This window comes from Pteropus alecto, unplaced genomic scaffold, assembly GCF_000325575.1.
Source record: "Pteropus alecto unplaced genomic scaffold, ASM32557v1 scaffold251, whole genome shotgun sequence".
Taxonomy (NCBI): Eukaryota; Metazoa; Chordata; class Mammalia; order Chiroptera; family Pteropodidae; genus Pteropus; species Pteropus alecto.
In genome coordinates, this window is record NW_006431048.1 from 617,208 (window position 1) to 631,327 (window position 14,120).

The following is a 14,120-nucleotide window of genomic DNA, read 5'->3' on the forward strand; positions in this document are numbered from 1 at the left end:
AATTGTATACTCTATATTTGAACTTTGAAATAGTATAATTGTACCTTTTCATTTTATAGATAAAAAATAATTTTTGACATGGACCTTATCATTTCGAACACAAAACAAGTTTTAGGGTTCCCTTAAATTTCAAGAGATGGAAAAATAATATTTTTTCAAAACTTTCAGACTAAAGATATACTTTAAAAATAAAAAACATTTCTGGATTTCCTAAAAACTGAGTTCCTTCAGAACTTAAAAGAAATGAAACTGCATAAATGTTTTGTGTACTTTTTTGTAAGTATGGTATCACACCACAAAAAAGGGCAGGAGAGATGTTAAAAATTATCACACCACTGGAAAGAGTATGCATTCTCAGTGATTTATTATTAGAGTAAGACCTTTCTATTTATTGCAAACAAACAAACAAAGAAACAAAACTATTCTTTGGTCCATTACATTGGGAGTGAAGTGTGGAAAAATCAAAGGTTCAGAGATCAGCCTGCACATTCCTTTGGGTATGCTGTTCTTCCCTTATAAGTATAATCAATCATTTCCTTTGAGTCCCGTCACATCCACGTTTAACAGTTTTTTAATTCAATTAAAAATTTACCAGCACACTGATAAATATCAAATCAGGAATTATGATTTATTTCTTCAAAGAAATAAAGCCAAGAATCTGATAAAAACAATACAAGTATTTTACAACTATTTACAATAAATACAAGTATTTTTTCATAGCCTTGCTTTTTAATAGCTCAACACCAGAGGTCGCCAAACTTCAGCAATTCAGCTGCTTGCAGCCTTTAAAGCTTAATTCTTGACCTAAGGTTCCTGGATGAGCTTCAGAAAGCCCAAGGATCTCTTAATATTATGTAAATTTCTGGCATGTATCAATTTTCTGGAAGAGAGTCCACTGCTATGAACAGATTTTCAAAGTGGTCCATGATCCAAAAGCTATTAAAAGTTGCTTCTTTCATCATTAATAAACATGAAAAATTTAAATAAGAATGAATTCCAGTAGTGCCCGACCTTTCTGGCACCAGGGACTGGAGCTCCTATGAGAATCCAATGCCTGATGACCTGAGGTGGAGCTGAGGTGGAGATGCTAGCTCTGGGGAGCAGTTGAAAATACAGATGAAACTTTGCTAACTCACCACTACTTTGTGGCCCAGTTCCTAACAGTGTTTTGTAAATGTGCTAAGCCTTGGCCAGTCTGACCTGCTACTAGGTGCAAGAGGCCAAGGCCCATGTATACCCTGACAGTATCTGCACTGTAGTCAGTACAAATCTCCACCTTTCTTGGAAACAAATTTGCTTGTTGGATCCTTTGTAAAAATAAACTGTTATCCCTGGCAAAAAAAAAAGTCCGTGGCCCTCGGGCTGGGAACCCCTGAATTAAGCAATCAAATATTGTTTATATAATACATATAATATATATTGCAAGTAAAAATCTGTAACCCAATGTGTTATGGGGTGTATGTACACATTCTGGGGAGTGGGAAAAGAAGGCAAAAGTTTAATATGTTGTCCTTGCAGTCTGTTAATAACACAAGAGTTCTATAATATGAGAACAGAGTATCACCAGGTAACATACGATTAAACTCCCAATGTATGTTAGCAGAAATATTTCACTGATCAAAAAACTTAAGAAAAAAAGCATTTTATACTTATTAAACTCTGATTTAATTAATATCTTAGCCCTCTGTTTGAGACTATTTGATAGTAAAAATGTTAAATTAGGAGAATATAAGCACACAGGTGCTGAAGAAACCATGATATGGAGATAACCAAAAATCTAAAACGTTTGCTAAACAAAGATGGTGAAAATAATGTTGAGTTGTAACTGAAAGCAAAGAAATCCACCATTATAACCTTGATTGCTTTAGATGAAGTAAAATTAAACCTAGTCCAAAGACATGTCAAACTAATAGGTATATTCATTACAGTAAGATTTAGGTGCTGTTTCCTTTAATTTGTGGTCACTTTTAAAAATTACTAACATATAATAAATATGAATTAATGGGTTCTGGATATTAAGTTGATATTAAGGATAGCATATTGTTTTCTCCAGATCTACAAAACTCATGAATAGATGTACCGAGCATAAAGAATTGAAGACTTTTTGGACTTTACCAAATGGAATCCAAAAGAGCTGTGACAGTAATGTCAACTGGTAACTCTCTTAGGGTGTGACCACAACACTCTAAACCACAGAAACATCAGCAGGCTGAGCCCCCAACTACAGGAGCCGATAAACATGAAGAGTCTACCTTGTAAGGACTACATAAGCTGAACACCTCAGACAGATGACGCTCAAGGCTGAACTGAGAGCATCAGGAAACGGGTATGCTGAGAAATGAAGACTCTGACCTTCTGCCCATCATAGCCGGTGGCTTAAGACCAATGTATACTATCAATACCTCCAGCCAACAAAACTCGCTTTGGAGACGATGAGGAATTTCATCCCCATGCCCTGTCACGTAAGACTCTGTACTTCCCCTCTGTGTGTGTTGTGTATTAACCTGCGTGGATACCTGATTGGTTTATCTGAGAAGGTTCCACTCAATAAACCTGGCACTGTGGAAAGACACAAACATGTTCAAGGGTGTTACTTCAGTAGCTCCTTTCCTTGCTCACGACAACAGAGGATATCAATTTAGCAGAAGATGAATCAGAAAGGATTTCTACCATCCAACTCCTCCTAAATACGATGGTGGTGGTAATCATCAACATCATCTTCCCAGGATTAATATAAGGATAAAATGTGGTAACGTACATAAAGTGCTTATTAGCGCAGTGCCTCGTACAGAGTTAAGGTTTCACTAAGTAGCAGCTTTATGATTAGCAGTTGTTTCTCAGTACCTGCAAATGTACATTTCTGAGAAGCCAGCCATCAGTCAAATTGGCAGACCAGGAAAACAATTATTTAGACAAATATTTATAACAGAATGTGGCTCTCTCAACTTCACTTAACTGTTTTTGTTTACTAACAAGATTCTGGCAAAAAAACAATTGAGAGCATCTATTTTTTCATAGTTTCCCTAACTGCAAAAAAAAAAAAAAAAAAATGATTGTTAAAAAAAAAATCAGTATCACAGAACAGTAAAAAGTGAAAATCGTCTCCTTTCCCTTCCCCCTTGATCTCACTCTCCACTGCTAAATCTATTTCCTTCAAAAACTCTTTCCATTGATAAGCATCATAAGAAATGAAGTCCATCTACTTAGCTGTAATAACATATATCAAAAAATTATTTGAATCATATTGTTTTTACTTTCAAATTTTTTCAAGTTTCTGCTAGAGATAAGATTTGACCAGCTTTTAGCTATGTAAGAGCTATCCACACAGATATCTAATTTGAGTAATTATTGCTGAGAAAATTAAACAATAGTTTATAAAGTTGTTTTATAAGAGAAATTAAGTAACCCTAATTGCCTTATAACAATTTTACTATTGCAATAATTTAAGCATCTATATGTTTGTCATGTTTTTTCTAAGAGAGACATCCAAGTTTTAAAAGCTATACTGAAATTCTATCATCAAAAGGTGTGACTAATTCTGCCTTAAAACTCTTCCATCAGAAAGTAATGGTCAATTTATTATTAAGCATAAGTAAATGTTCATGGAATAAATGAAAGCATATCTCCATGAACATTAATGCATCTGAAACTTGAAATTCTACAAAATGGTTGGTTTCTTTCAAACTTTTAGTTTTTGTGATATTTTAATTCAGAAATTGAGCTCTGGACTGAAGCTCACCTTTCCTTACTTGAAATTTGTTTTAAAATTTGGAGGGGGAAAAGAAACTATTAGTAAAATTTCCAGCATTTCTAGGTCCAGAACTTCCCCAAACTGCTTCTACTTCAATCCATCTGGAGAATTTGGGAAGTATTTGTCACTTATATAAGAAAGTTAGTGATCAAATCCTCAGCAGCTAAATACTACATATAATTTATTTTCAAAGGCAGTAACATATCACTTAACTTTAATGATATTATTCTCAGAATCAATTATGAAATTCAGAATATAATCATACAACAGAATTATGCAGTCATTTAACAAAACAGTCAAAATATACTTTTTTATGTGAGAAATACAATTATTTAGTTTAAAAAGTCTATAAACAGATGGCATTTTTGTTTAAACATATATGCATAGAAAAGTATATAAAAATATTTATAGAAGTTATTTTTCATGAGTAGTAAGAAATCGCTTTTGCTCTTTGTATTTGTGTTTTCTCAGCATTCTGCATTGAGCATATAAAATTATAACATATATAATTATTTAAAAAGTAAACATCATTAAAAAATATTACTTTCTCCAAGCATTCAGAAGACTTTTTTCTAAATAACCCCATTGGTGTGACTGATGGCAGAGGTGCCAAATGACAATGCTATATCACTAAATTGATGTTTGTGAAATTCTTGGTAGTAGTTCTCCCAAAAAGTCTTATTTTTTTTTAACCAGGTATCTGAAACTACATCAGATAATTTTTGGTATTATTTTAACTAGCATGTTAAGGACAATTTTAAGAAAAAAAACTTATTACCTGAGAAGTCCTTAATAAAATTTCTTTTAAAAAATGTTTTTAAAATCCGAGCATTTTTTAAATATTCATAAGTTAACTGGCATAATGAAATGCTGAGCTGATAACCCTTTGCATGAAATCAACCTCAGAAAATTAAGTGTTCTTCATATTTAGAAATGATTTTTCATGACTTTCAATTCTGTTCTGCTTTATACTTTTAGCTTATTCTGAATATTTTGCAAAAGCCTTATTAGAGGGCAGGGAGGGAAGAGATTTTTAAAAGTTAGCTAGAATGAGATAAAGTTAGTTCAGTTTATAAAACTGTTACTCATGCTATAAATATTGGCATGGACACCTGAGCCAATAAAACTTAATGAACATATACAACCACCATACTAACTTTTCTTATTAATTCCCAGGTAATTCCAAATTCATGAATACACAATGGTTGACCAGCGATCTCCAACCTTTCTGGCACCAGGGACCAGTGCTCCTATGAGAATCTAATGCCTGATGATCTGAGGTAGAGCTGAAGCAGTGATGCTAGCGCTGGGGAGCGGCTGCAAATACAGATGAAGCTTCGCTAGCTCGCCTGCCACTCACCTCCTGCTGTGTGGCCTAGTTCCTAACAGGCCACAGACCGGTACCCATCTGTGGCCCGGGAGTTAGGGACCCCTGTCTAGCGGCTTAATTCAAGTTTTTATGGAAAACTATTTTGGTGCCCTTGGATATTAAATCATAATAATAAAACAAAGTCCCTGCTCAGAAAGTTTATAAAATAATGAGGCAAGTCTACCGCACATAAAATTCATTAAGTTTGCTATAAGATTGCTTAATTTTTTTGCATAAACTCAATTCAGAGAGAAGAATATCTATTTTACAGGGGCGTGTTAGCTACCCAGATACTCCAGAGGAATCCCCATGAGATTTTCAAAAGAAAAATGGAAAAAGAGCAGAAAAGAACAGATTAACATGGATTCCCTAGTTATCACAAAGACTAACAGCTCATGACTATTATCTCAAAAAAATCAAAAACTGAATTGGGAACCTGAGACCACTTTCATGGAAAATTCAAATCAATTCTTGAAGCCCTGATTAGTAGCAGGAACAGAATCTGTTTAAAAAATAAAATGTCTTAATAACATTTAACTTCGAAAGCTAACCTATACAACTTCTCTTTTCTGATTTACAACTTAAATCACGAAAACTGGAACAGTTAAATCAGAATTAGCTATGAATTTTATTTCAACAAAACATCACAGATTTTCAATATTTAAGGAACAGATGTACAGAATGAACAAGATTTAGATCTAGATTAAACACACACATAATCCCTACAATGTTTACTAACCTCCATTCATTAAGATTTAGAGCTATATCACACACACACACACACACCCGTCACAACAAAATGTCTATTAACCTCAATGTAATGTACAACATCAGTTCACCAAATGGATGGGAAACAAGTACTGATATTTCATCTACTCTGAGCAGTCACACTTAGGAATGTAAAAGGGACCAAGAAGCTGGATATTCCAAAGTGCCCTGGGGTGCTAATTCCATTATCTCATATCGCTTTCAAAACATCGATAGATGGTGACTTGGAACTATAGTAGGGTGATGACTCTGTTCCTTACAGATAAATGCAAGATGACAAGAAAACACATAAATAGAGTGTTTTAGAGTTGGCCTACTGCTACAAATTGATCACAAACCAATTTGCGAAAAGTTAAGCCCTGAATGAAAATAAAGTCTTAAACCATCAATCACAAACTGACAGTTTCTACTAAAATCTATTAAATAAGCACAAATCAATACTGGCAAAAAAAAAAAAAAAAAAAAAAACGAATTACAAGGACTGAACAAAAAGGGGAAACAAAAACTCAACATAAAGTTTTATAAGATCGAGTGAATGGCCAGTATAAGATATGGACTTATCACAGATGTGCACTTGGCAATTTCATTTGTATCATAGATGAATTGATTAAAATTAACAATGCTAAACTATATTTAGTTGAGAAATGACACAATTCTAATAAGCTAAACATATATGACGAATAGAATGGCAATATACCCAGAGAATTGTATGGTGAGCTTAAGTTCATCAAGTGAAAGCGTGGGGATAGAAGACATGCTCAATGGTTGCACGAGAGCAGGGGTCAGCAAACTATGGCCCAATCTGTTTTTGTAGGGCCCGTGAACTAAGAATTGACTTTACAGATAATCATTTGCAATCCGTGTGATGATAGGGAACACGAACTTTGAACTCCAATTAAGAGAAATGTGAGAGCTCCCCCAAAAGAACTCCATTCTCCTAATTATTAGACTGTATTACCAAAAACAAAGTGTCCAGTTATTATGTTTTGAATTTCATCCATGAACAATCTATGGAAATTTGTTTTCTCTTTTGTTAATACATATCTCGATGATAGCCTTGATTTGCATTTTAGCCGACAAAGCCCCAAATATTTTATCTAGCCCTTTACAGAAAAAGTTTGCCAACCCCTATATCAGAGCATTAATTTGAATAATGGGGAATACGTAGGCTTTTGGGAAACAAAAATTCAAAATATTTGAATTTAGATCTGAGATCTGAGAGTAGTGTGGGAATCAGGAAGGAAGTAGATCTGCTTAACAAAGGTTAAATGTTCAATTTGAAACTAAAAGATGGTTACCAAAAAGGAAAAAAAAAAAAAGACTGCAAATATACAGTTGTCTCAGGTGCAAACCATAAGAAATTATATGGATAATAAGGAAAATTCTTGATCACACACTGATCTTCTCAATCACACTTGCACATATTGATATTTAGCAAAATCACTTTATCAAAAGCAATATATTTTTTATAGAATTAAGTACAAAGCTTTTAAAATAACTTAATCACAGTCCTGTGTACAACTGGTAAAGGCTACCAAAAGTTATGGCTCAGTACAATCAAAACTAAATTCAAGCTGTCCAGATACAGAACAGGCTACATCCCTAATTAGTGATCTGATGGCTGGAACTATTAAAGAAAATACTAGAAAACCCTGTCAGGAATATAAATTAAAAAGTTTTGCCTTGCATGGAGAATTGGACTACATGGCCTCTATAGATATTTTCAATTTTATACTTCTATTAAATATTTGGAAAATCAAGAATAACACCCAAAAGACAGTAGTAGGTATTGTTGCTTTGGCCAAACTATAACCTTAGAACGAACCAATCTAGTGGCCTAAATATAAAGACGTTAGATTTTTTTAAAAAGGGGGGGATAAGATCTCAAATATTAAAAACTTTAAAAAATTACATTTAAAAACTCAATTAAAATCCCATCCCTACTGTTCTTAAGAACAATACTAATTCTAAGATAATATTTTGAATCTGGTGTTGTTAATGAAAGTGTTGACAGACCCGATACATAAAGTTATATTAAATCTATGAGTCAAAATTCTACTTCTCTCAGTGGTCTACTCATACATGTAGATATTCATGCTTCCATTTTGTATTTATATACTGAATAAATACAAGCATCTCTTATGTGCTCAATAAAGTATTAGGAGCAGAGAATACAAGTGAGCAAAAACAGACATAGCTTGTGCTCTTATTCAGTTTATATACATTTTAGTAATCTTGCAGCTTTTAAGCAATTTAATTTTTTTTTTTTTTTTTGCATCGGATATCCAAAATGGCTTTTCCAGGATCATACAACAGTAGAATGACTCAATTAGAAACTGAAAGGCTGTGTTCTTACACTTCTTCTATAGCTGAATTTGCTATGTGATCTTGGATCAGTTTCTCCACTTAAGTTTTTCATGGATGTGTACATGTATGCACTCTTAGAATAACAACAAAATTACTTCCAGTTCAAAAATTCCAATTCAACCTCCTTACCTTGATTATTTCCACCAACTGATCCACACCACTGTCCCCTGGAAATATTGGTTGTCCTAATAACAGCTCAGCCAGCACACAGCCCGCAGACCATACATCTGAAGAGAAAACAAAGCTTACTAATACTGTTTAGCTTAAGTTAAGTTGAAAAATATTTGTATATATTTTCTAATTTTACTTTGATCAGAGAATAAACATCACAATCAAAAGAATGCCCAATCCAGAACAGAAGAAAAAGTCATCAAACCATTCTTAATCCATTTTAAAATTAAGTGTTAAATTTACTAAAAATGAAACAAGGCCAATAATAATAATCCAATAAGAGGTAAAATCCATTTAATTATCAAATATCAGGTGTTCAAGTCTTCAACAACCAAGACAGGGGAATTCTAGTACCAAAACATAGGGCATGATTATATACTTGTCACACTTAAAAATAAGTCAAAGTGACACAATTTCTGTAATTAGCAGGTGCTTACAGAGTAGCAACAACCAAGGGTTTAATCTCCTGTACAGAGAATTGTAAGCCAATGCAAATTCTGTGAAACAATTTTAGAACTTTAAATGGTTTGACTTTTATGTTGTAATATTGACAGAAAAATGTGCTTAAATATATTACATATCATTTTTAAATGATGCAAAGATAGAATATACTTAATTTTGCAAATTGAAAAATAATTCACTTTTAAGTCAAAGTGGAAACCTCAATCCCTGAGGGGAAAAAAAACTTTAAAAATATTTAATTAATAAATTTTAATAATGTATAAATTTAATAAATTTAAAAATAATTTTAAAGTGCACATCATTGCTTACCCATAAATAGTCCTCATTTAGAACTACTGTCCTGGGATAATTACTAATTACTTTCTCTTGTAAAAGTATTACCAAAGGGAAGATAAATGATATGGTCACTCATTTATAGCCCATCAGTAAGACTTTCTGTAAGGAAAAGCTAACTTTCAGTTTCTAGATGCCCAAGATTGCTGGGTTGTTTTTTTTTTTTTATGAACAATCAAGTGCTTTAGGGAGATGAACATAAATCACTTCTGGCCTTTCTCATCTACCGGTAGGGAAGGAGAATAGTGGAATGGCAAGAAGACAACAAATAATTTAAGTGGTCTCATGTGGTAAGATGTGCTATCAAGAGGGACTGGAAATCCCTGCTCCAGTGACTACTTTTTCCCAACCTAGAAAAATAATGACATAAGATTCATTTAAGAAATTCAAGCTGAATTTGTCTAGTTCCAAATAATAACAAAGACACTTATTTTACAAACATAGATTGAAAAAGCCTTCCTAGACATATTAGGAAATTGTTAAATGAAGCAAATATGAAAACTTGCTAGGAAATCCTTACTTTACTTAAGGTCAATAGTAATACTAACTCCTAAAATCATGTGGAAAAGATGTATCGCCTTATTAATGCAAACGCTTTATTTTGATCCGTGTTTAAAAACATTCCTTTACCTAGCTAATTAGGTGAAAGGTAATATGCACTCACTTCTTTCCTCTATAAAAGGAAAAATTCATCTCAGAAGACACAGCTGGAAAAATTGCAGGGGAATAATTACAGTTTCATTAAAACACACACATACACACACACACACACACAACAAACAAAAAAACCATGGGAAACACTTTCTTAGGCAGGATTAATGTAAGCTACAAATATGGGAGACAAGGAGTAAAACATTAAGAATGCTGTTGCTTAGTGGTTGTCACGGAAGATTAATGATAAAAAGATTCAGGTGACAACTATACTAGTAGTCTTCAATATATGTTAACTTAGGAAAATTACTAAAACCAAGATATTTATCATTCATTTTTCTGGGAGATACCAAAATATCTTCTATTCTTACTCCACAGAACAAATGGATGATATTCTTCAAACAGAACAAAACAGAAATGAACAGAAGGCATGAAGAAATAAGTGCTCTGGCATACTGAATTTTCTGGTTTTTTGGGGTTTAAGCCAAAACAGTATTCTGTTTCACACTTAACTCTAATTCATGGTAAAAGCAACCTTTCAAGACCATCTAATTTAACATACTTCACAGATAAAAAAAAAATTAAGGCACAATAAAGTTCAATGACTTGTTCAAGGTCAAGCTAGTGAATAGCAGAGGTAGGCCTGGAACCCAATTTCAATTCCCAATCAAGATACCAGTGTCTTGAATAACTGCCTCATTATCACAGAATAACTGTTTCTTCAAGGGTTTGTAAGCTTAATTCCGTATCCTAAAGAAGCTATTTGTTCTCAGTCTACCATTTCTCAGTAAGACAATATAGCAGAGCCATCAGTCTTAGCTCTAGTTATATCTGAATATGATAATAATTTAGTCAGAACCAGCTACTCTTTCACTTTAAACATCATTGTTTAAAATACTTCCAAAATGTACCTGTATTAGTACACTTCTACATACCTTCGTTTTTGTCTGTTTACAAATCTTCCAAAGTTTTAAGAGGCAAGTAATCTAAGTCTAAAAAGGGAGGCCATATTTAGGCTTATTTGGGTTCAGAAGGCCCCAGAGTTAAACAAGTGGCATATAGTGAGTCCTAAGTCTAGAAAATCAGAAGTCAGAATCTTGGCTTTAGCCATGCAAAAGAGGCTACTGGAAAGCAGGGACTCATAACATCCAGAGAATTGGCTCCTAATAGAGAAAACAGACTATGCTGTCTTTCATGAGAAGATTCCAAAAAGCTGCTGGGCACATGGACATTTACAGAAGTAATGTATTCTTAAAAGGGTCAAAAGTTTATATAAACATGCCTTAATGTGTCAGATGATGTGGTAATAACTTTAAAAGAAGTTAACTACATTTACTTAGGCACAACTCATCTTAGTATCTGGTGTGCAGGTGATCAGCAGCATGTAAAATATAAAGCACTTAGAAAACCAAATGACATCTCTAAAGATAACAGGCTAAAATTTGCTTTTGGTAAAATTTGCTTTTGAGTTAAAAATATCACAAAAAGAATACTACCTTACATTTCTATAGTACATTCACTAACATTTTATTTAATCCTCGCAGCCACTCAGAAAGGTAGGCAGAACTGTTAGTAATTTCTGTTTTACAGCTTAGCTAAGTAGTAATAAACCTGGACCTCAAATCCAGTTCTACTCCAATCAATATCCTTTTTTCTATTTCTCGTTTGTCCCTTAACATACATCCTATAATGTAGACACGGTGAAATTTGGAGTATATCTCCCGGCTAACCCCCGTATCTATCTATCTATACCTCCCTCCCTGCTTCCACCCGCCCCGTCCCACACAGAATTATACTTTTTCTCCTCCAGTACAGCAGGTCTCAAGTATGGTCTACAGAGACCTGGGCCTCCAGGACCTTTTCAGAGTTCTGAAGGGCAAAGCTATTTTCATAAAAATACTAAGATGTTATCTGCCTTTTTCACTATATTCACATTTGCCACTGGTGATACAAAAGAAATGCTGGGCAAAACTGCTGTCCCCTTAGCATTTTGTCCTTTGACAAAATAACAACGGTAATGTATTTCTGTTTAGTGGTGTTTGTTCATATTAGAGAATTTCTACTTGTATCAAAAGACACAAATTGTCCAAGTTCTGGTTTTTCTTAGTTTTCTATTACTGGGGACTTTTGTTTGTTTGTTTGGTATTTGTATGCTTTTGTTTCTGTTTTTGGACTAAGGAATTCTCTTCGGAAACGATATATAACAATAAAATAATTTTGATCTCCATTCTCACCTAGCCTAAGGCTGTACCTCCTTTCTTAGCTTCCTATTCATATCCAGCTGATCATACTCTCCATGTTCACTCCTACTTGTGGACAAAAATGGGGTAGAAGAGACGGTCAATGAAGACTGAGTAAATTATCTCCATTCAATTCCTTTTATCACTGATTTTTGTGAATACTTCTACAAAATCACTGGAGTTAGCCAAAATACTAATGAAAAAGTCAGAATTATTTTTTGACCTGAATTAAAATTAAATAACCAATTGAGATGACATAATAGGAATGTCAACAATATGGACATATTTCATTACTTTCATCATAAACTTAAAGGATGCAAATTCTCCAACTGGTGATCATGCTCAGAAGTGAGTATTTCAGGGAAATTAAAAAAAAATAATAATAAGGAAAGAAAAGGTATACTTAGGATTTATTTGAAAGTTAAAAACAAATGTCATCATAAAGAAAGCACGCAGTCACAAAGGATTAGCTTTATTATTCTAGTAATCCAAGAAATCTCAAAATAGGATAGTAAATACATTTTAAATTCTAAACGGCAATTTTTTTTACATTCTACACATTTTTGCATATTGATCGTCAAAAAGAAACGTATTTCACGGCATACCTATCTTTATATTTAAGTGAAAGTATAGATTAGTAGTAGTAAATTACTAAAAATAAGACAATTAATAACTGCAAGCCATTATATTCAGATAGTACTTACCTATACTAGAGGTATAATCAGTGGCTCCAAAGATCAACTCTGGTGCCCTATAGTACCGAGAACAGATATACGAAACATTGGGTTCTCCTCGGACCAGCTGCTTTGCACTAATAAAAAATAAATAAATAAAAAGCAGAGATTCTTTAAACTAAATTTAAATCTTAAAAGAACCTAAACTGCTATTATTCACAACACTGAATGTTTATCTAAGATGCATATAATTCCAATCATAAAACATATGAAAAAGAAAATATGAACTATATCTCTGACAAAAGAAACTTAAAATTTTAACACAACATTAATTTAAAAAAATAACAGCAACTTTTAAAGACTGCATTTGTCAACTGTCACCCTAAGGAAAAAAGAGCTAAAAAGTCACAAGAGGATAAATGCTGAATTCCTTCTGACCCTCTGTGTTCCCTAAATTCCACCTTAAAATACAAAGAAGAAAGGGTAGAAAAATGATACCTCTCCCCACCAAAAAGCATAGTAATAGATTATAAGAATGAATACTTTTCACTCATTTTTTTTTTAAGGGTAAGAAATTGAGCCACTTTTTCATAATCTGACTTCTGACTCAGAGTGACTATCCCAAGGCTTATAGACCCAATCTACTTTATTTTTTCCCCCATCTTTATCAATTTGTTAACTGTCAAAACATCTATTACCCAATTAAAACAAGACATGCTCACTCTTTTAGGGCAGAGATGATTCATAGCTTATGAATTCTTAACTCTGCTGTCCTAAAATTAATTACATGTTCTCTTAATTCCACTTTCCTTACAAAACTTTGTGGCATATATTTTAAACATTAATGTAAATTATCTTTTGAGATATCTCTCAAGATAACTTGAAGACACATTATCAAAATAAATAAACTGCTGTAGAAGCTAACTATTTTGACATACAACAGAGAAAAATACAAGAAATGAATATGAACAACAAATCAAAATAATAAAAAAGTAAGTAACAAGAGAAGGTTAAGAAAATTTTGAGGTAAAGGTATGGGAAAATCAGAGATAGATGAAAGTGGTCACAAGAGTTTCAAAGTCTGGACTTTCTTTTCTTCTATTTATTTCTGGTCCATGAACGCTTTTGACCTTAATCTATTTTTCCTTCATTACAAGTTTTGAAGGTGAGAGGCAGTTTACTTTTTAGCATTCTCCACAAGTAATGACACACACCAACCATTTTATAAATTAATAAATATCAATCCCTATTTTTAGGCTGCATGAAAATTAAGATACTTTTTCAGCATAACTGATAAAACCTTTCTACTTTATGAAAGATTTTATTAATAAGAC

At 33.0% G+C, this 14,120-nt stretch overlaps 1 protein-coding gene across 4 annotated transcripts in view; it reads right to left on the reverse strand.

The window, feature by feature from the left end:
- Nucleotides 1–14,120, reverse strand: part of GSK3B (glycogen synthase kinase 3 beta) — a 172,657-nt gene that overhangs the window by 46,931 nt on the left and 111,606 nt on the right. For all 4 annotated transcript variants that reach the window (XM_006905540.3, XM_015595989.2, XM_015595982.2 and 1 more), the window contains 2 exons: nucleotides 12,817–12,923; nucleotides 8,385–8,482 (listed from right to left, as the gene is read on the reverse strand). In XM_006905540.3, the coding sequence (XP_006905602.1) occupies nucleotides 8,385–8,482; nucleotides 12,817–12,923 (205 nt within the window). The remainder of the gene's footprint in view (nucleotides 1–8,384; nucleotides 8,483–12,816; nucleotides 12,924–14,120) is intronic.